The sequence below is a fragment of the Melospiza georgiana genome, chromosome 1, assembly GCF_028018845.1.
Source record: "Melospiza georgiana isolate bMelGeo1 chromosome 1, bMelGeo1.pri, whole genome shotgun sequence".
Taxonomy (NCBI): Eukaryota; Metazoa; Chordata; class Aves; order Passeriformes; family Passerellidae; genus Melospiza; species Melospiza georgiana.
In genome coordinates, this window is record NC_080430.1 from 21,039,409 (window position 1) to 21,063,428 (window position 24,020).

General features: G+C 37.6%; 1 protein-coding gene across 1 annotated transcript; it reads left to right on the plus strand.

The window, feature by feature from the left end:
- Positions 1-5,570: 5,570 nt before the first annotated feature.
- On the plus strand, positions 5,571-24,020 carry HACD1 (3-hydroxyacyl-CoA dehydratase 1). The gene is made up of 7 exons (XM_058025590.1): positions 5,571-5,810; positions 9,886-10,003; positions 11,215-11,233; positions 11,315-11,403; positions 14,152-14,273; positions 16,759-16,937; positions 18,426-24,020. Exons 1-7 carry the CDS (start codon positions 5,680-5,682, stop codon positions 18,506-18,508), a joined length of 741 nt encoding a protein of 246 aa, XP_057881573.1. The 5' UTR covers positions 5,571-5,679; the 3' UTR covers positions 18,509-24,020.

The window sequence follows — 24,020 nt, forward strand, 5'->3', positions numbered from 1 at the left end:
ATTGTCTCACAAATCAGTCCCACTGACCTTTATTTTAACTGCATTTTCATTATAGTCCACTGTGTACATTGCTTTTGGAACTGGAAGCTGTGAAGAAAGGATAATCAAAGGAAAACAGAAAGGCTCAGAATAGAGCAAGTGCCAGCCGTCCATTTAATCACAGCTTTTGTCTTTGACAGGGCAAGTACAAAATGTTTTGGATGGCATACAAGATGCTGTACTGCATAATGATATGGGGATATGACAAAGACAAAATGTCTCCTAGTTACAGGGCACATGTAAATGCTTTAGCTACTGGACCACAGTGATTTACTTCCCATCTGTAATCTTATTGTGTATATTTTAATATTTTGCAAGTGTCCAAGCAGCATGGCTTACAGTATTCTTATCTATTTCATTATGTATAGAGAAAATATATGGAACACATCAATACAGTAAGTATGGTGTCTGCTGTTAGGAAATCAGGCTAATATTATTTAATTGTCCCTTAATATTTATGAAGTATGCAAGTAGGATTATATGAAGCATATAACTGGAATTCCTTCAAACCCATGTAATCTTAGAACTAGGCAAAGATTCTACTAATAAATTTCATAAAATAGTTCATTTTGCCCTGGCCACATTAAAAATTGTGATGTGCAACCTTCTAGTTAACATTTGCACACAGATGCCAGAAACAAGGGTTTATATCTTCTTCAGTCTCTCTGAATTCAAAGCAGTAATTCCAAAGCAACTCGCATGAAGTAATACTTCACGTATTTACACTGAAGTTTTGTTAAATTAATTTGAATAACAAGTTCACTGAAGTCAAACACAAAAATGTGTCTAAGCTATTCCTTGAGTACTCTTATGGTAATGTGTTGTGAGATACCTGTGAAAGGCAGATAACCTGTGAGGTGCTGGCTGCTGGGATCTCTGGGTGCCTGGGCTTCCCGGGGGATGCTGGCCAGAGCATCACTCTGTGCCAGCTTCCTGACACTGCTCTAGGGAACCACTTGTCCTAGTGCTTTTTTTGGCACAAACACCTGTTCTCAGTGTGGCCAAACTGACTACACCCAGTATGGTCACTTTTTCATGCTGATAACTCAGACCAGTTTTCAACCAATGATGAGGTTTAAATTAATCTTTTTGTTCTTTGCCACTCTTTGAAAAAAGAAATAGAAATACTTCTACTGACCAGAGCAGGCATCAGATTGGAACATGACTCAACTTGATAAAGAGCCCTTTTTAACTCAAGCTTGAAATAAAACTGAATAACAAGCTAAGATTCTGCCTGCTCTGAAACTAATATTGGAAGTGGTCTCCTCTATAGAGATTGTAGTTCTCACACAAGCAAGCTACCATTGAAATATACAGAAAATCAGAAGGAATTTTTAGTATTATTTTGTGAAACCCTGTGAAAAATTTGCCTGATATCTGTTGGGCAAGGTAGAAAAGTTTCTTTAGAGGAAGAATATTAGTTTTATTGCATAATATAGAAAAGGGATTTAAGAATATGTTTATGCTACCAGGTAATTTCCAAAGTGTATTTATATTTCACTCACAGGAACCGTACAATTGAAGTTAATAGTACTAATTTCAGTTTTAATCATTCTATGTATATATATACACAAACAAAATTAGAATATTAAAGTGTAGTTAGTTTCTTGATACAGCCAGTGTGCAAAGATTCGAACTGCGCAGATCACATCTTATCTAAAATATCCTATAAAGAAAAGAATTGTTTTACATTGTTTAATTAGTCTGTTATAGCAAAAAGTACACTGAGTTTGGATAAATCAAAAACTCAGATTAATCAAACTCAAATGACTAGGATAGCCATCTCACTTTAACATCTGTTTGTTCTTCAGCACTGCAGTTTTTGTTCCTGGAGAGGATTAAATAGAGTACACAAGGGCATCCCAGATTTAATATGCTTTTCAGAACATTTAATAAGCCAGTAGGTTTCAGATATGTAGAATCAATAACTTCCATACAAAAAAATTTAAACCTTCACACCAAAATTTTTGTATTTTTATAACAGAAGTATACAAAATTCTGTTTACTTGCATTTATCCTTGAATATCTCATTGAGTCCTACATACCATAAACCTAGAATAGTGTACAAGTAGAGTAGGGTGTATAAACTCTGTTGTCTAAGCACATTGTTCTTGCAGTGTGTTGGGAACCTTAACTGAAGACAGGGCAGAAGGACAAGCAGAATCAAAGCTGTTAAGATTTTTAACAAATTCCTCTTGCCAGGATTTTAAGTTACTGTCTAACATTTAACTAGTCTGAAGTATAAAGGTAAATCTGCAGGGTTCATATCAAGTAGTTCTTGAAGCATTCAGTAGTAGATGAGTTTCCCCTGTGATAGTGGAGCTGCTAAGTCATTATAATTTTTTCGGAGCACTACAATTTTTCATTCCATAGAAGTGTTTCCATATTGAATACGTACATTTTGTAACAAAACCCCCAGAACACTGTAGAACATTTCATTAGAAAATAATCTCATATAAACTTCACTTTGTATTTCTGGAAATAAATTGGAAGTAAAAATTTTATAAGGTTTATTCAGCTCTATAAGGTTTTGAGTATCTGTGTGTGCAATAGGAATCTAGAAGTAAAATATATATTGGTAATATATATCATGAAGAAGACCAAGAAAACCACTTAATTTTGTAGTAACAGTATAGCAGTGTTGATGATTTGGAGCTATACTAAATAAAGGTAAACTTCCAGGGAAGGTTGAGAATAAATATGAAACACAATGATGCTCTCACCTACAACATGAAAGACCTTGAGCTGACTGTCTTGAAATTTATTGGAAAGGTTAGTTTGTGTTTGAATAACAACAAAGTTCACCTCAATTGATAAACTGGTCATAACTGATTTTAAAAGTTGATTTACATAGTGCAATTAGTATATAAGCTTATTCACATCTATTGATTAAATTTCTGTCTGTAATGAAAATCTATCTTATTAATAATTTTGAGATTTTTGGGGATCCAAAGGTGCTAACCAAAGTTGAAATATTAGATGAAATAATTTTGCTATTATAAAAACATTATTTCTAATTAAGTAAAGATACTGTACTTAATGCTTTGAAAATAGCTGACACTTTATCAAATTTAAATGAAGGATTCAGAAAATACAGACTAGTAACCACAAATATATAGATTATAATTGGCAGATATCATGATTTAAAGAATAACAGTAGGAAACTTATGAAAAAGAAATTACATTTCAACTAATTTATTGAAATTCCTGGAACATGCAATTATAAAAAAAGATTTGTGAAAAAAAAGGGATTAACACAACAAATATGCTTTGAAAATGCTGCTGAAAAAATGTCACACAGGAACTACCCAGGATATGAAGTAGTTACAGATTAAGGAATAAAATATCTCCATGGGTTAAAACATGGGAAGTAGAAACGAGCAACTTTGTTACAGCAAAATTACAGCAGTGGGGTCTTTATGAAAGTTCTGTGATATGTTTTGTGCTTAATGCTTTAATAAATGTTTGGGAAACAGCCAAATGGGAATGACAAATCTTGCAAATGGAACAAAAAGTTTCATTTATTTCAGTCCAAGAAAAGATTATGGGGATAGTCAGAAAGTTTTCATCAATTGGGTGAATGAGTGGTGTGATAGCAATAGAAACTGTAAGCTTAATAAATAGTAACCACAATATTAGAGCAAACACATTGAGACACTTATCCTCACCACTGAGTTCTGAATTGAGTAAATTAACTGAAGACAAACGCAGTCATCATAACAGATAATGTGTGCACCCAAAATCAATAAATCTGAGCAAATAAATAGGGGAAGGAAAGTAATACAGAATTCTGATGAGAATTAGACAAACTGCTTATCAAATTTCAAAAGATTCTGATCAAAAGCATGGAAAACATCCAAGAAGGAATTTAAAAATGGAAATTTTTTACTTCAGAAAGAAAATAGGATTTATTCCCTCAAATCTGCTGTGGAAAAACCTCAAAAGAAACATAGCAAAGGACAGCTAAAAGTAGTAAAAAAACACTCTAACTGATATTAAAAATTGGAAATGAATCCTGCTTTTCTCCATGTATCATAATTTAAGAAAGTCTTCATCAGTTAATGAATTAATAAATTGACAAAATCAAATGAGAAAAAAGCCACCTTACTCATAACATGTGGTTAATTTTTGATGCCTCTTTCCACACTACATTGTTAATGCCAAAAAGTTAGAATGGTTTGAAGAAAGAGGAATTCAAGTGGAGAAAATGTGTAAGTAAGATAGCAGGAATATCCAGAATTAAAATAATAAATATTGAAAATATTTTTGAAAACTAAAGTTTAAACCAACTTATAGCTGTCACATTGAGATGACATGTAGGCTCAGATTAACCTGTATTGGCAAAAACTTCTGAGTTGGGTCATTCAATCCTGTGTGTAAATTTTTTGTCTTGGTTTTTTAACTACACGGTTCTTAAACTGGGTTATATTTATCACTTGAACACAAAAAGCATCTGTGTATGTGTAATATTGGTACCTAGTGTAATCTAAGAGCATATATAATGTGCTCTTTTGCCAACTGCTCATTTTGCACATTATACATTTGCTGTTGCCAGTGGCTGTGTGTTTTGAGGCTGAAATCTGCTTGTGTGCTTTGGTGAGGAGGGGGAGACTTAGGTTTTGTTTGGCATATCTGCTCATCTTTACATGCAGGCCCTCAACCTGAGACATCCAGGTGTCTTCAGCATTGAAATACTCACCCCATTCTAAAGTAGATAGACTTGGACTCTAAATTCTGCTGAACAAGTAGCATTTCAAAGATATCCTGACCCAGTTTTTGAATTTTTCGGTCTATATAAGCCTGTGTCTGAGGTATTTGGGCTGAGAGGTCATGGTCACCATGCTGAGCTGTGGAAATGAGGAGCCTGCATCCTCAAGCTAGCAGAGACATGGCCAGGTGTCAGGATAGTGGAAGCAGCCCACATTTTTGAAGCATCATGTCACAAGTCAGGCTAAGGCTGTCCCCCTTTCAGAGCCAGTCCCAGCAATGCTACCTGTGCTGGCTTAGCTTCCCTTTGCACTTGCACAGAGAGCAGACATTTACAAGGTAACCTGCATACTCAAATCTCATCCTTCAGTCTGCCACCTGCGTGCTCTTCAGAAGAGCCCTAGGTGCTCTTGGAATAAATTTCCCCTTCTCAGGTGGGAGCCTTAGTCTTCCTCATGTATTGAGGGTGGTATTTATGGAGACCCGGGGAGACTGTCACCCTGGTCACCCGGGCAGGTGGCTGTTTGGCCTCTGAGGTGGGGGCCAAACTGGTGGGCATATTCCCACCAGTCGGTCTCTGGCCAGACTCCCAGGTGTTCCCAGTCTCAGACACCTATTTCTGTGTTTCCAAGAACTGCGCTATTTTCTGTCACCTTTTCTGAGGTGGCTGTGCCCACTGCTGCTGCCTGACGCCAGGTACCGTCCCACGAGGATCTCCCCGCGATGGGGGCTCACCCGCCCCCGCAGGCTGCGGCTGACCGGGGAGACCCGCGGCGCGGAGGGAGGAGCGCGCAGGGCCATGTGAGCCGCAGGCGGCCGCGGCCCTCGGGGAAGACAGATGGGGTGAGAGACAGCGACCGGTCCGGCTGTCAGCGCGGCCCCAGCCCCGCCGCGGAGGGAGCCCCTCCTCCCCACGCTGCCGGCCGGGGAACCATGGCGTCCAGCGAGGAGGACGGAGGCGGCAACGGCGCCGTGGAGGAGAAGGAGAACGGCAAAAAGAAGAAGAAGCTGGGCGTCCTGGCCACGACATGGCTCATCTTCTACAACGTCGCCATGACCGCGGGGTGAGCGGGCGCGGGCGGCGGAGCGGGGGCGGCGCGGCCGGGGCCAGGCGGGGGCCCGGCGGGGCCGGGCGGGAGAGCCGGGACGCGGGGGAGCCGCCGGCAGCGGGGCTCCCCTCGCCTGCCGAGCATTGCCTAATACGGTGCAGCGCTGCCGGCCGCCGGCGCGTCACCCCGCGCCCGCCGCGGAGGTTAAGTATAGCCGGGACCGGCATGCCGGGCGGGGGAGCCGCGTCCCGCGGCGCGGCCTCCCGGATGCGGACGGGGCTGCTGGGCGCCCGCGGGGAGCCGGCGGCGCTCCGCATGCCCGGGGGCTCCGGGGCCGGGGGCCCGTATGGGGCGGTCGGTGCGCCCGGGCTGTGAGCGAGCAGAGCCCGCCCCGGCTCCCGGCGGGCAGAGCTGTCCAAAGCCAGGGCAGGAGCGATGAGCGGGGACCGGGGCACGCAGGACAGTAGCCCTGGAGGTTCCTTTGAGCCTGTGCTCCGTGCTGCGAGGCGTTGCTGTGAGGAAAGAGGGTATTTATCTTGAATAACAGATCATAAGGGCAGTCAGGTTTATGTTGTTAATTCTCGAAGCACATATTCTCACTTGAAGATTTTCACTGTTCACTAACTCCTGGGGGAAAAAACCTCAACCTATCCATTTCCACGTGTTTAAAAGAAAGCCAAGAATGAAAAAAATTACAACTTCTAGTGTGATATTCATCATGAGAACAGTTTTCCTTTGGTTACTAATGGGTGGTCTCACTGCCCTTTGAATCCCATAGAGTAAAACTAACATGCCGCAGTTGAGGCAGGAGCTCAAGCACTGCTGGAGAAAGTCAGGAATGTTATCGTAATGGCTTTCTTCTCACTAGCAACTGTGAATCTTGATTATTTATTAAAGTCTGTTCATATATTACTGCAGCACTTTTTGAAAAGTGCTTTTACGTGAGGTTAATGTTACCTCATTGAATTACCAGTCTTGTGCTCCATGTGTGAATTTGCTAATGAACACTGACTCTTGCCACTGACTTTTATATGTCTCTAAAAGATTATCGAACCATATTAGTTTTGACCTTAGGTGCTGCATCAATATCTCCCACTTCCTTCTCTCTCATTTTCCATTAATATCAAAAGAAATTATGGCACACAAAATTGAATTTTTTATGTGGAAACAGAAAAAAAGAGGTAGGAATAAATCTTATAATTATTTATGGGTACAATTTAAGAGAAAAATACATATTTGAAATACAGGTATACTTAACAGAGACACTACACAGGATAAATATTTAACCAGAACAGTATATTTCTCCAGTTGTCCAGGTAGTAGTGCAATATATCAAAATGTTTCTGGAGTTTTAGCAAACTAATGCTTAACTACATGTGAACAACCATTCTAATAAAAAAACCTGCAGCTTATCTTTGTTTCTAAACAGATTTAAGGGACTAAAATGACAGATCAATACTCAGTTTTGCTGAAAGTCCCAACTGGAGATGCTGCCTTTATTACAGAAGCTGTTTTCCATTTCCTGGTGATTTGTAATAATCACTATGATGACTTTCCTTAGATCCAAAGTCAAAGCCATCGACAGCTGAATAAATCTATCTACAGAAATTTATGTCCACATAAAAAAATCCTTTAAGAAAAATACACTTGCTATCTTTGATTCTGAGTGTAGTCCAAGATTACTTCTCTCTGCAATGCTTATGCTTTGGTTGTGGAATGATATGCAGAAAATGCCTTGTTAGGTTAAATATATTATGACTTCTCAGTCTAAGTCACATACAGAGCTGTTGCTGCCACATTTGTGCTGCCAGCTTGATGTAAACTCACCATCACCTTCCTCTTGTCAAATACCTCACTGTAAAATGGAGCAGCTCCACTGTGAAAGACTTCCAGTCATATTCCAGTAATTCTTTGTTTCCACAGTGGTTGGAGACAATCTGAAATAAATGCACTCATATTTAAAATCCGTTATAAAATCTAAGTAACACTTGCAGGGGAAAATTTTGGAGCGCTGACAGATCAGATTCACGGGCTTAAAGTAGAAGGGATCAAAGAGGGGAATCATTCCTGCTGTGTGGGGAAGCCTGACTAGCTCTATGTGAGTTTGAAATGCTGTCATGAAGTGCTGGAATGGGGCACACCAAGTGGCTGCATAGCAGAGGCCGCCGTGCTAGGGAGCTGCAGAGGGGCTGGCACTGACGTCCGTGCCATGCGAGGTGAGCCAGGAGCTGTCAGGATCCAGGCACAGGGGGTCTGACCAAACATTGCTGTGTCCAGGTACCCTGTTTTCAGTGCTAGCCTGTACCTTATGCTCAGGGAGGACTGCAGGAGGATGAGTTAAATATTTGTCCAAATGTTTATGTAAATATTTCTCTGATGTTTGTAATCTCTCTGAACCTGTCTCTGAGTATTTCTGAAGCCCTTCTGTTGTGTCACTTGGGCCCTTCCTTAGCCAGAGCTCTTGTTGCTGCAGAATATACTTGCCATGGCTTTGTGGAGAGTGAAAGGACTGAGTAATTGTTCCCAGCAATTTCAGAGAAGACGTTAAACTAAAATTTTTGTCATTTTTGATTTTTATTTTTACCTCTCCAAATCCATAGCTCTTGCTATGCCTATGTCTATGTTAAAGAATTTTTGTACTTTCTTAGTTTTTTTTGATTGAAACCTGAAGTTTTCAGTCTTCTTGCTAATGTGATGTTTTAAGAACAAAGTGCAGGTCTGAAAGGCTGAGAGAGTTGGGTTTTTCAGTCTGGAGAATGGAAGACTCCAGGGTGACATAATTTCAGTTCCTGAAGGGAGCCCACAAGAGAGCTGGAGAGGGACTTTTCACAAGCGCCTGTAGTGATAGAGACTATCACTAGAATGAGGTATAATGGGTTTGAACTGAAAGAAGACAGGTTTAGATTAGATATTGGGAAGAAATTCTTTACTCAGAGGGTAGTGAGGCACTTGCAGAGGTTTCCCAAAGAACTCCTGTATGCCCCATTCCTGGAAGTGTTCAAAGCCAGGCTGGACGAGTGACCTTGTCTAGTGGAAGGTGTCCCTGCTTATGGCAGAGGGGGTTGGAACTAGATGATCTCTAAGGCCCATTCCTACCCAATCAATCCCATGATTAAGGAAAATATAGTACACTGTTTGGAAAATCCTTATTATATAAAAAGGGGTTTATTACATGGAAGGAATTCCTCATGCCTTGGATTATTTTACAGAGTCTGTGCATGTGATCAACCCACAATTTAGATGTTTATTTTTTTAATCTCAATTTCCATTCTAAATCTCAATTTAAATTTTATGTCAAATTCTACTATGATTAAAAGATACTGTTACTTTTTCTTTCTTTACATTAGAAGGGTTATTAGCTGGCATCATTGTTCAGTTTCCTAAAAAAAACAAAATAAATTCATCCAACACCCTCAAATGTGCTAGTTAAATATGTTTCTTGAGGTCAGGAGCATAGAACATCCATCTTTCAGCACTTTGGAGTCTGATTTTTAAGTCAACTTTTAAAACACTTCTCAACACTTTGGAAAACATAATTATAGTGGTACTTTTGTTTGGACAATCACAAACAGGAGCATTAAAATCACTAGTCAGTCCTGAAATCAGTGAGTTGAGAGGACATGAAAAATGTAAAACTGACATGCATTAAATTCCAGTCCTTTACTTTGACAAACTTGCAACTCAAACAGTGACTTCAGGGCCAAGCTCACCATGTGGTTTCAAATAACAGTATTTAGTAGTCAAGATGGATGAGGATTTAATAGATACATAAACATTTACATAAAAATATGTAGTCAGTGCTGGAGAAAAGTCTGATGGATGGGTGGTTTTGGGGGGTTCCCTCAATTTAGTCAATCCTTGGAAGGCAGCAAATTATTCTCCATTATTTCCCAAGTAAAGAGATGAGTGTAATGTTTACATAATATTATATACTATTTATGTCTAAAGATATTTTTTGATGAACTAAGAACACCGACAAGTGAAGAATCAAAGTTAACCTGGGAAGAAAAATACTCTACTAAATTATTTACGATGGATGGATATTTTTAGAATTCTAATTTGAAATGTATCCATTCTCTTTCTTTTATAGGTGGCTGGTATTAGGTATTGCCATGGTGCGGTTTTATATACAGAAAGGAACACATAGAGGCTTATTCAGAAGCGTTCAAAAGACGCTTAAATTTTTCCAGACATTTGCTTTGCTTGAGGTAAATTTTAAACATTAGTTTGCTTTACTGGATGCTGCGTATCATAGGCAAAACACATTATTATCCTGAATTTAAGATAAGAATATTATATTAGTTCTAGAAGTCCTTTTTACTTTATTATTTAATGAAGTTTTGGGGTGGGACAGGGTGATTACTTGAAACAAATCAGCATGTGTTTTTCAGACTTAATTCTAATATTTCTTTAAGTCAGTGCCTGGGAACTGCTATGATTTGAGAGTCTTTAATGCAAAAGGCAAAATCTTGAAGGCATTACAGCCAGCAGATAAGCCCTCTAGTGTAGTAGATATCACCATCTCAGAGACTGAGTATATATAAAGAATATACTCTTTATACTGGACTTACTATTCTTCTGTGCCTTTCCTGCTTCTCCTTATTTAAAGATGGGATTCACACACCCCGTATAACCCATTGCTACAGGGTCTGTGCAAGATTTGCAAAGTATTCTTTAAGTAATACTTTTGCAAACTGTACACTACTGGTCTCAGTTCTGGTACATCTGTGGAATGAAGCTTTATTGCTGGGTTTATGGAGCACTTGCAGTTCTTTCCCAGGCGCAGCAAAGAATGTCTATCTACATTTTAATTTTTTTTCTCAGTCTGCCTACAACATTCTAATTCAAACAACTGTTAAAATCATGTCATCAGCTGCATACAAGCTTTTGTGCTGTTAAACTTTCACTGTAATTCTATTCAAACCTGCCAAAATTATGAAAAGCTCTTCATTTGCTAAATATTACTGACCAGAAAATACATTGTATCTCAAGCTTCATAGCTGTCATTGACAAAAGTATATTAATGTTAATAATCTGTAATAAATGTAGAACATTTTAAAATTGCTGTGTGGTTAGCATTCCTTATGTGACTTCCTCTACACTGTCCTGTAAAATTGTTCTTTGAGTAAGGTAAAGGAAGAGAAGCTTACTAGTTGAAAAAAATGCTTTGTAAGTATATAAATCTCTAATATTTACAATTAAATTGAAAACAAATGTCGTTCATGTATTTGCACAGCTCAGATGAGACCATCCCAACACTGATTGCCAGGGCTCTGCCATGTATTTCTTTTTAAGACTGTTAGTGGGAGACAAAATCCAGAATTGAGCCTAGGTTTATATTAATGTCAAAAGGCCATGTTTATAGGGTAGCTAGTAACTGATGCCACACATCAGTAACCTCTGACATTTTTATTTACAGGTAATCCACTGTGCAGTTGGTGAGTTCTTTGTTTTAGTTTCTCCTGTAGCTAGTTAAAACATGAACTGTGGAGCAGAGATAACATGTTTCTCTTTTTAAGGAATAGTTCGCACATCTGTGCTTGTGACTGGGGTCCAAGTGAGTTCCAGAATCTTCATGGTGTGGTTCATTGCACACAGTATCAAACAGGTATGTGTCTGAGCAAATTATGTTTTGATTACTTTTAAGGAGAAGCTATTACTACAGTTCTCATTTCACAAGGAAGACCAAGCTAAAAATTAATTCTGTTCCTGTAGAGAATGCTTACATATTTGAGTGCAATTTTGGAAGTTAGGGTTGCAAAATAGAATTTGTGTGATTCTTGCCAGGAGACGGAGTCTGGGTCGTAGCTGTGAATCACCCATGTTTTCAGCATCGTGCCCTCTGTGATCTGCCTAAATGAAATCAGTGACTACTCCTGTTATTTACAAGCAAAACTACCCTAGTGTTAACAGTTCCCTTTCAAAAATTTTAATTAGCACTTGCTGAATTAATCTAAATAAAAGGTAAATTCATGTTTTTAAATCTATGTCTTGAATTCACATGGATAAACATGGTAGCGATTTTGCTATTGTTTTTAGAAGCCTTCTCAAAATTTTAATGTTACGGTAATCTGTTAAGATTGTTAATTTGATGGCATCTAGTGTGTCACAATGGCACCTAAGGACCTGTGTAAATTACAATAGTTACTTGCCTGGCTTTGGGTGGCTGTTGTAAGGTTAGTGATCCATTAGTAGAATGAAGCAAGCAGTTCACAACTAGTAGGTAAGGACATCAGGTTCAGTTTCTGAGGTGTGCTTTCCATGAAAGGTGTATAAAAAATTAAGTGATAGAGTTTGAGCTCCTGAATTTCTTCAGAACTTGAAAAGCTGAGCCATTAAACTGTCTCACCAGCAGATGGCATAGGCCTTTCTGCAGATGAATTATCCTAGCACCTGCCTCAGTTATCAAATCTTCATTTCATTTCACAAGAGGACTTGTTTTCTACACTGCATCTTTTCCTTTGACATGGAATAAAGTAAATAGGGCTTTCATAGGGTTAATTTTTTTGTTCTTCTTTTTTTTTTTTTTTTTTTTTTGTTGTTGTTTGTTTTTAGGTTTGATTTGGAGTTTTTTTGGTTTTGTTTTAGTTTGGTTTAGGGTTTTTTTTTTGTAAGCTAACTTTTTATATTTTTCTGTAAGGCAAAATGTCTCAAAGATTAACAAGATTCTTATATTGAATATCTACACATGAGCTGGATTATAGCACTGCATTTTGCCTATTTTATTATCTGCAGTAGACTAAATCTTAAGCCTATCCAGCAATTTCTTTTATTTCCTCTATCTACACTACTGTAGGCCAAGCTGTGTCCAAGAAGAAATGCATTTGAATGTATGTCTGATTGTATTTCATGCTGTTATTGCTTAGCAGGCATGAATGTTCAGGGTCACTCTAGGTGGTGAGAGGCACGTCAGTGATAATAGCCAGAGCCAGACCTCCCCACTTGACTGCAGATTTGCAAGGCAGCAGATAGGAATTCTCTGCATACTTATTTAAAGCTCTTCTGCTTGGATTTAGCCCTGTGTCATGAATCCAAGTTTGAGTTATCAATGTTTGTCTCTAATTGCATGAGGCAAAGAACAGCCTAATTCTGTCTTTACCTTTGCATATTTGTTTGGGTGTCTTTGCACTTCAGTTGCTGCTATTTGTTTGTGATTTTGGTGCTATTTTTATGTCACCATTTTCTTTATGATGTTGGTGAGATCCTTCTGCTAAAATTGCACCTTCTGTGACTGACACATTGAGGGTGCGATTTTATGAGCACTTATAATTCTTTTTGACTTTTGTCAGAGTTGTGGATTTTCAGCATCTTGGAGATATATTAAGCTTTGTCACCAAGTTGCATTTTATTTTGAAAAATAATTTCCCTTTTTTATTTTTTTAACAAAACTTGTGTTGCTTTATTCTATTTCACAGACGTCCCTGGGGCTTTTCATCCTTCAGGCACAGAAGTGTGTTACAAAATTCCTCCCCTCTTAAAGGAAAGAAAATTACTTGTGTGTAATTTTTCCTCACAGAAGGTAGTGTTTGTAATAGATCCCCAGGTGCCTTCTTTGTATTTGGGGACTTTTGTTTATTTGTTCACTCAGAGTGAAAAAGACCTGGTGTTTTGAAACAGCAGAAATGTGCTACTTACTGATGAGGCAGTTTAATGACTCAGAACTTCAATCTTACATGGGATTGTTGAGTGAGTTTACCCAGCGCTCCTGGTCTACCAACTACTCTTCATTTAGTGAGCCATCTGTGCTCCAGCTCCTCAACTATCTTGGAGCTCCCTGAGTCTGCCAAGCTTGATCTTCTGTGACCAAGTTCCAGTTAGTAGGTTATATAAAGCAATTCCTTTTGTCTAAAGTTTCATGGAGATGTGCATTATATATCGAAGAAGAAGCAAGATAGAAAGTAAGAGAAAATCTAGGAAATGGAGTAGTGAAATGCAGAATTAAAAAGTGATTATGAGAAGAACATACCTTCTGTAGCATTTTGTTGTTCTTGCTGTTTTGAGGAGGAAAAACATGAACAAGTAGATAAACCACAAATAGAAGGGGATAGTTAGGTAGTCTAGTGGAATGTAGGTAGAAAACACCAAGGAAGAATAAGCATAATTATAGGGTTTTATATTTTGATATTTGCATAATGGAGGAAGATTGCTCAATTTGACAAATGTCTGTTTGTTAGTAATCACATATGATAATGAACTGTACATGGTCATGGTTTCAGCATATCACTTTTGTACCAAAATTGTTTTTCTTTACAAGGTACTAGTTCTGTTCTATATATCTTAAAGAGAAGTCTGTTGCAGTTTGCACAGAAAAGAAGCCTAAGAATGAAGAAAATGTTGGTTCTTTATACTTCTGCAGATCCAGAATGAGGAGAGCGTTATTCTTTTTCTGGTGGTATGGACTGTGACAGAGATTACTCGATATTCCTTCTACACATTCAACCTGCTCAACCATTTGCCATACTTCATTAAATGGGCCAGGTGGAGATGTCTTGCACTCGAGTTTCTCATGGTTCTGTGCATGTTGGTTTCACGCATGCTGAGCTAACACACAGGAGAGCAGATGTTTGAGCTTTGGTTATGTGTCAGCAAAGTGCAAGTCAGTTGCTTTCTGTACTTGGGATCATTGCTGCTTGGTTTAATATGTTAAAAACATTTTAGCTGAGGTTTTTGGAGTATGGTTTTTTCTTTGCTTTCTATGTCTCACAGTTTGAACTCTGCTTTCACTTACTCTAATTTCTTTTTCATTTACTCTAATATTTTTCTCTATCTTTTAATTTTATCTCCTCTTTTAATTTGCAGTATGACTGTTTACGATGCTTTGAATACAGTGCCCAAAATCACACACCTGTGCTAATCTTTGTGGATGTTAGTTTTTTGAAAATGTGGGAGTTGTTGTCACTCAGTCTGTATTATTACTTTATAAGAAGTTCTGCTTTATCAGAGTTTTTGTAAGATTATATCTATGTAGTGAAGTTAAATAGTGACTTAGTTTAGGCCACAAAAATTGAGTTCCAAATCAAAACTGTCTTGATTTTGAAGCATTCTTTAGGTTGGCCACTAGATCACATACACTACACAGACTGTGTGTGTTTATCAGGAGACTTGACTGGAATAGTATTCTATGTTGTCATTATTTGAAAAATACATGTAAGGCAGACTTGTTATGTTAGAAGAAGAATATCTAAGCTACATTCAGTACAGATGACTCCTATTTAAAAGAGTTTATTTGTTATTTTCCTTTATTTTTGTTTTATAGATAATCCAGGTTTGATGCTTCTAGTGTGCTTCTTTGATATGTCTGATATTTATGTCCATTCTTATAAAACATTTCTTTTTTGCTAGTGCCTAAGTGAGAGACTTATTTAAGCACGAAATGACAAACTTAAAGATAGTCAGATTGGCTATCATCAGTAGTTTTTTTTAATACAGACTTCAGAAAGAGAAATGCATTCAGAACAAATTACATTGACAGATGATAATTTTTACCATCAGGTCAGTGTGCCTTGAATAACAGAATTTTGTTTCCATAACATAGACAGTAGGGAAAACCAACATTCTCACTGAAAAGACATATGGTGAAATATTAATATAAATAAAACATTTGAAAATATATTATTTTTTCATAAAGTCTAAAATATCCCTTCAAGATTTATGGATAAACAAACAGCACAACTGGGCATGAATTCAGTATCAAGAGAGATGGAATTTCTGATCTTTAGCTTATAACTGCATAGAGACAAACAATATGTAAGGTATTAGTTCCTTCTTATCTAATCTGCATTCTTCTTGGTGCTGCCAAGCAATAGGACAGGAGGCAAAGGGCAGAAACTGATGCACAGGAAGTGCCACCTGAACATGAGGAAGAACTTCTTTACTGTGCAGGTGACTGAGCTCTGGAACGGATTGTCCAGAGAGAAAATCCAGTGTCTCCCTCACTGGAGATATTCAAAACCCATCTGGACACAGTCCTGTTCCATGTGCCTTAGGATAACCCTGCTTGAGTGGGGAGACTGAACCAGGTGACTCATTGTGGTCCCTTCCAACCTGAACTATTCTGTGATTCCCCTCATCTGTGAGTCTTCTAAGCCCTTCTGCTTCTAGGAGGATTTCATGCTTAGTTGCTGCTGGTTTGGATCTCATTTCTTTTGATCAGGGAGTTCACATTGTGAACTTTCTCTGTGTGTGACAGCTCTCATTGCTGTTCCCAATATGAACTGGAGAATTGTTCCATAGGAGAACCTGCATATCCATGGTGCACTGTGTGAAAGGACAGCACATAACCTATTGATTACAATTTTCATTCTGTCACTGCCTATGTGGCCTTTGGCATTCAAACCACATTTTCTTTCAGCTGGATGTTTTGCCTTTTGTTTGAAAATCATCTCACTTTAATTTAAAATGGATCTGATAAGTTTCTGGCACTTTAATTTTCTTTTCTCTTTTTATTCCAATTTCCATTAGTGGTAAATGTAGTATTCCCATGTTGTAGTGAGTAAAACGAGCTCTTGATGCTATTCAACATTGTCATTATCTTCAAACAATTTGCAGTACATACTACTGACCCAGTGTGTGTGCACTGTGATGAAAATATGTAGGATCATCTGAGATTCAGTCCTGGTCTGAGTCCTGTTGGTGACAACAGGAGTAAGAATAGTACATTTTAAAAAAATCATTACTGGAGACTAAAAATTTGAGGGTTGTTCTATTAGAAAGAGATAAAAAACATTCTGTCACTTCTCTGTTTTTAAACAAAGCACTGAGGAATTCTCTTGTCAATCTAAGCAACTCTACTGAAAATAACTGAAACTGATATTTTGTGTCAAGTCAGGATGTGATCCCTGATTCTTGTGCAGGAACCACTTTAATACATTTCTGTGCCACTAATAATAAGAAGTGAAATTTTTAAGTTTACGGAGTGTTTCTCACAAGGTTTTTTTTTTATTCTTATTATTTTTCAATTCAGATACAACTTTTTTATCGTTTTGTATCCTGCTGGAGTTGCAGGTGAACTGCTAACCATATATGCTGCTTTACCCTATGTGAAGAAAACAGGAATGTTTTCACTGAGACTTCCCAACAAATACAACGTCTCCTTTGACTACTATTACTTCCTTATTATTGTCATGTTCTCCTATGTGCCATGTAAGTACTGGTTAACTGTGGAAACATTTTAACATCATAAAAATAAATCTTCAGCGATGCTATAAACACTGCCTGTATTAAAATTTGCTGAACACTTTCTACTGTAAGAGCCTGCTTTCTGTTGTGCCAAGCTTTATGTGCTTTAATTGGTTAGGCTGAAATTTACTGTCCTGTTATCTGCTTAGGAACATAATCTGTCTTAAAAATTTTAATGAACATGCTAAAATTATTTCTCAGACTTAGACGAACTTAGAAAAGTTGCTGCTTACACACAGATATGTCTGTAACTGTGTCATTGGGACTTTCTAGTGCCTCTCCCACTTTGAAATAATGACTTTAAAATGGTTCTGCAAGTTGTGCCAGAGATATGCTGTGGCTTTTTACTACTAATAACCGTTTACCTTGGAAAAGGCATCATTCAAGCATGCTCAGGAAAAACTTGAAGCAGTATTCTCTAAGATTTCATTTTCACAGAAATAACACCCCCTCCCCCCAAACCTCTCTGAACACCTGCAGTCCCTGGTTTAATCAGTTTGCCCTTGTACTTATGCATGCCAGAAACCATGGAGGCCAAGTAGAGAGAGTATCTTATCTGTCTTTCTCTTCCAGTGTTATCTCCACTGCTACCTAAGCAGTGAAGACAAGGAAAAAACACCCTGATATACCAGATATTCCACCACAAATAGGGCTAGACCAAACTAGGCAAATGTAATATTTTAGATAATAGTAATAATAAAATATATAATATTTTAAAATACATATTAAGTACATTGAGGCAGCAGATTAGAGAGAGAAATTGAAAAGCAGGAAAACTGAAATTAAAGAGTCTGTGATCTGCATTCATGAAAGGCATTAATTTGAGAAGGCCGCATTCAATATGGACTTTTACAATATGAACACGCAGTTAAATTTTTGGTTCCAAAAAGTCATGAAGGCTAACAAGAGAGATTTATGTCAACAAAAATATTCTAAGGTGTGATAACTTTCTAACAGTTTTACATCTGTTTATGTAACAACACTTCAGGAATAAATCCAGTTTTCTAGCAATTAAATGTAAGGATCAACTCTGTCAGTAGAACAGTAATATAATAGATGGCAGAGGGACAGCAAAGAGGCATCTCCCTACTTCAGACTTGAACAAATAGGGTGAATTTGTATCCTCCTCCAAGTCTTCAAAAATGCTTAGGACAGATTTGAAGTCTTCAAGCACTACCAGAATGTGGTGAAATCCAACAGTTTCTACAAGGAAACTGTTGGAGTGAAGTTCCTTGAACACAGGGTATTTATTCAGGGATAAATGAGCTTTGAGTAATTATTGTTTTTTAAATCACTGCAATATTCATGACTTGTTATTATTCACCTTAATCAACTCAACCACTGTGTGCTATAATTTTTACTCAGTTCATCATTCTGTAAAATAGTGGTTTTCCATTATGTGATCTGTTGAATTTTTCCATCTAATTTGCTTTCTTTTATGCTTTGATCAAGTATTTCCACAACTGTACTTCCACATGCTGCGGCAGAGAAGAAGGGTGCTTCATGGAGAAGTGATTGTGGAAAAGGACGATTGAATCAAGCTGTGTAACCATGGTGCTTTCAGTGGAAAGGAAAAGAAGAGAGGGTAAAGACCGAAAACTTCCTCTGATTTTTCTGAGTCCAAGTTTTAAAACATGGAACAAGAATAAACAACTGTGCCTGTGCCTGTGGATTGTATTATTTTTGCAATTAATATATTTTGAGACCTACCTTTTCATCCTCAGATTCACTTTGGTTTTTAATTGTTCATTTCTTCAAAGAAATATTTTCTTTTTTTCAATAGGTTGACGAGTAGCTTTAAGAATTATAATAGCTACTATGCCTTCTGTTCTGAAAGTTCTGTTATGACCTGTAGTCATTATCAAGAACAGAAGAGGAGTTGATAAGTTGTACTGAAAGTGAGTCTTCTGGAAATCAGAGTGTAAATTAGGTAATGATGTTTTTCATAGACTAGGTGAATTGAATGGTATTTAAGCTTTATATTAAGTAATACCTTTCCAATTATAAGTACTGTAGCACGTTGTTTAACATTTTTTTAATTACAGTATCACATGCAGAATTCCAGAAGGACTTTTGAAAAGAGTTGAATTCTTGATTGTCAGTGCAAATTTAGACCTCTCTGTATTTTAATATGTAATTTTAAAGATACTTAGGGTAATAGATATAATATTAACTGGTTAAAAGTTTGTGCTGAGGAGAAGACAGGTTGTGCCTTCCTTTTTCTAATCAGTGGCTGGAATGGGACTCCTTTGCAGAGCAAAGCTGATTGTCAGCATGTTTCCTATTCTACATTTAAAGTATGTATGCAGAAAAATCAGTATTGCATTGAAAATCTGTAGCTATGGTGAGATATTTGACTTCTTTTCAATAGCTTGGTGGGATAAAATATATTTAAAATATCATCCTAAAATATAAATTGTGCTTTGATTCATCCCATTGGGAAAATTTAATTGCTCCCTCCCCATTAATTGTTTATACTGGGTTGACCTAATTCTATTTCATGTCTTCAATAATCTGCAGGAAGGATCTACAGTATATTGATAGAAGTGAGAGGTGATTTTATACTATATGATACTTGAGTGGGAGAGGTTCAACAAATTGGGAGGTTTTGATCTAACAGCCTAGCAGATTCAGAGAAAAGGTGATGCATTTGAGAAAACTTGGATACTGAGTAAGAGAGAGAAGATTGAAATGTAGTAATGTGGTATGAAGCCTTGAAAATGTAGGCAGTAAATCTGTCTTGTTTCTGGCTTCACTGATGTCAAAAGAAGTGTATGCATATGTGGAAGAGCTGCATCAGGCAGCTGTAAATCAGAATACTTGTGGTTGCTGAGGTAATTTCTGGAGTAGAGTCTTATGTTTTGGCTACCTCAGGGATGAAGAATTGGATAATCTTCTGAAAGCTCAGAGAACAATAACAAAACTAGTGGAAGTGAGAAAGAATTCGGAAAGATTGAGTTGCTAATATGTGTAATTCTTTGTTCTATGATAAATATGGAAGAACTTTAAAAAGTATGGAGTTGTAGCTATGGTGGTGAATTTGGAACAAGGGAAAGAGGCAATGAATATCAGAAGAAAGGTCCTACTGATTAGTTCAATTATGGAATGACACAGCAATGCTTATCAATGCACGCAGTGTCTTGGAAGGGTTTCAGTTAAAGTTGGCAAGAGATTGAACTGCATATTTGAATAGGCAGTTTCCATTTTTAGCTTCAATGATACTATGATAATACAGCTTTTTGAAATTTGTAGATATGCCAGAATAAGGTGTATTAAGTAATTTATTTAAAAAGTAAGAATTTGCTATATCCCTGACTTTTAAAATCCATGTTGTGCCTTGGATTTGTGATATTTATGTATGTCTTCATTACACATAAATGAGTTTCTTTTTATGTGACAGGTGCATAGTGTACTTGAGACAGAACAGTTGAATTTCTTTAAATTTTAAAAAATGTAATCTTTATATTCCTTAAATTTCACACAAGGTGCTCTAATTTAACTTACTACTTCTGTTCTATATGCAGCTAAAATGATTAAAAGTTTTAAACATAAATTACATTTACAACACTGAATCACAAAATAGTTGTGTTACTATGTGTTCAGACTAGCAGTTGTATGTGTCCAACATTCTTTACTGTTTTATAAACTACGAGGAACATATTGGCAGTTTTGGGAAGTATATCTCCATTAGCAAACAGAAGAGTGTGATGAAATATGAAAAGCTCAGATTAGATTAAGTTCTGTGTCTCTTTTTACTGTCAGAGCAGCTCACTGAAGACCATAGCAATCAATTCATTGAAATTGCATTGGATTTGAAATCCTTGATCAGATAAATGTATAAGTGTAGATAGTATTCTTACTAAAGGAAATACTTGCACAATAAAAGTGTATTATATTTGTTTTCATTGTGGCCTGAGGATATTATTATATGTTAATCAAGGACCTATTTTTATATCCTTTTGTACATATGAAATGAAAAAAAAACCAACACTGTTTGCTACAATCTTGGGTTGCGCTTCCATAAAGCAACAATGTACAAGGTAATGATACAATTTAAAACTGGATTTACAGCCACGAAAGAGTCTTGCTAAATAATGAATTAACAAAAGTAAAGCTAAAATTTACTCACAGTATCATATTCAATGTTTCATTGACCAGAGAGATTGCCATGTAGATTAGTTTACATGACATTTACCTAAGAAAAGTAAGCAACATGTTCTTTTCTTCCTTCTGTTTTTTGACTGAAACGTTTCCATGAAGCCTCTTTTTCACAGAATCAGTAAGGTTGGAAAAGACCTCCAAGGTCACCAAGTCCAACCTTTGAACACTATCACATCAACTAGACTATAGCACTAAGTGCCATGTCCAGGTGCTTCTTGAATGCTTCCAGGGGTGATGACTCTACCACCTCCCTGGGGAGCCAGTTCCAATGCCTGACCAGCCTTTCCATGGAGAAATTCTTCCTTATGTCCAACCTGAGCCTCCCCTGACACAGCCTGAGGCCTTTTCCTCTTGTCTGGTTGCTGCTTCTGTTAACACATCTTCTGAAACATAGTGAGAATTGCAGGTAAAATCTTCTTGCTATTGACTTCAGATGAGCTAGGATTTTATCCTAGGTAGTTATATTTAAATTTCAATATACCATCTTGAAACATTTAATTAACCTGTCAAATGGATATTAAAACTTAAGTATGATTTTCATATGGTGCTCTCTTTCCAACTTCTTTTTTACATCTGTCTTTTTGTCTTCCTCTCTGCAATATTTCTAGTTTTCTAAAGCGTTTAAATCCTCCTGCTTAGGTAAGATTAGGAATGTATTCAAACATCAGCATCTCTAATGTTTTCATGTAGTCTTTTAACAAATTGTCTTTATAAAGGTATTCTCTTACTTGTTCTATATAGGCCTTCTGAAATGAATTTATATAGAGCATGGCTTTATGTAACTTTTTGAATAGCAGTATATAGAAATAGGGAGATTCCTTTTAATCAGGTGACTTTTCCTACTATTGGTAGAAACAGAAACCATCTTTTGTATAAACTACCTGAAAGCAGCTGTATTTCTTGAGGTCCTTCCCAGCACTTACATACTAAGAAAAGCTGTTTTGGGACAGACTGAGTTGTTTCACAGCTCAGCTCAGAATGTTTGGAGGTCAGATTCTGGCTTCGGGGCATGGGCAGCAGCAAGGAACATGGTGCTGAGGTATTGCAGCTTCTGTGTTACCTGGCAAGGGGTCACTGAGGCCATAGTGAGCAGTAGCTGATAGATGTAATTTCTCCCACCCTGCAGGATGTGAGATGAGAGGAAGCTGTGATTACTCAGTGTGCTGTCATTACTGTCTGCTGAGGGAGCTCAGGGGATCAGCTGGAGGATCTCTGTGCACAGAGGGTGTGTTACAGAGAGGCTTTCCCACTCCACTCAGCTCTGCTTTGCTATCTGTTAGCCTACATGTCTTGAGATGGACAGGTCTGCCAGGACGGGCATCGCACACCAACCTCAACAGCTCAGTTCAACATAAACTGACTTGGAGAAATGGTGCAGGGTGCTGTTTCCCATTCCCATTGAACATAACATTTGGCCAGGTTCATGTTCATGGATAGATTGCAAGTCTAGTTAACAGAGAGATGCATGGAGACCTCTTCCGTGACCAGATGCAAATATTTTAAATCTAGGTACATTTTAAATATAGGTCTAGCTACTGCTCTGATTGTTGTACTCTTGGTCTGCACAATAGCTTACTTCAGTGGATATTAGGATATGTGTATGGTTACTAAATAAACCAGAATGAAACCAATTCACAATCGTTACAATAATTTATAATTTCAAATTAGTTTAAATGACGTTAACAGTTTTTCAATCAAGCTCTTGCTTAATCTGCCTTAGAAAGCAAAAAAAGAAAGGAAAGTTAATACAAATAAATGCTCTGCACTAGGTAGTAGGGCCTCATAAATCAAAATTTTCAGGCAGGCAAACTTGCTGCATTTCATGCAGGATTTTTTAAGTGGGTTTTTTTAACAAAAAAGGTGAAAGCTTTTCTGAAATTCAAGTTTATTTCATAATGTATATTTTAAAATGTGCTGAGACTTACTGTATTATTTATTACCGGTTTATAATTTAAATTCATGCTGAACCTGCAGTTTTTATAGATGATTACCTGTAGCCCATTAAAATGTTTCATTCTGTGTTTGTTACAATGGCTGTTTAAAGAACAAACTCCCCATTTTTCCGCAGAGCTCTGTGTTCTCTTGCTGAAATGAGTTTCAGTATTGTTACTGCCTGGGATGCTTTTCCAGGCTGCTGAAGGGCAGGTTCCAGAGTGCCAAGGGCAGCTCCGTGATCTCCTTCCAGGAGGGCACAGCTCCACAGTGGGTGGCACTCTCGGGTTGGTGTCGGGCACCGCGGTGCCACCGGTGCCACTCTGGGGTCTCGAGGAGTGCCAGCTCTGCAGATGTCCCCAGCTGATTCATCCCCATGACTTCCCAGATGGAGAGAACTGTTAGGTCACAGTAGCAAATCTGACAAGTGAACTGAGAGCTGTCCCAAGAGAACTGCAGAGAACTGAATGTTGGGTGACCCCAGCCCTCTCGAGGAAGTTGCTGACAGTTTCACGCCTGCAGCTGGTGATGTACAATACTTTCTGTGTCATGTTGTACCACCTGAAACATGCTGTCCTTTTATTCATACTCTCCTGCCTCTCTGTTTGGTCTTGAATGTATTTGAATGTCCTTTCAGTTTATGGCTTTGTAAAAGTGTAAGTGCAGAAAAATTTATCTGAGTGTGTAGAATGTATATGTATAGAATTGTACTTCAAGTTTCTTAATAATGTAAATGCACTGCAACTGCTTAATATTGTTATTTCTTCTAAAATGGTTATCATTAGAAGTTTACACAGACAGGAAAGCAACACAATATGATACTTCTAATAACTTATTTATTGCAAAAAATATAATATTTTTTTGATCTATAGATTCAGATATTTGTTTTAGTGACTGTTAATTCTGTAGCACTGTAGAAATTAATAATCTATTAAAAGACGTATTTTAAACTTT

Bases quoted from the DNA above. Each gene is read 5' to 3' on its own strand.
- HACD1 (XM_058025590.1), top strand. From the start codon at position 5,680: ATGGCGTCCAGCGAGGAGGACGGAGGCGGCAACGGCGCCGTGGAGGAG. The intron at 5,811-9,885 runs GTGAGCGGGCGC...TTTCTTTTATAG, and splicing joins AACGTCGCCATGACCGCGGG to GTGGCTGGTATTAGGTATTG. The intron at 16,938-18,425 runs GTAAGTACTGGT...GCTTTGATCAAG, and splicing joins CATGTTCTCCTATGTGCCAT to TATTTCCACAACTGTACTTC.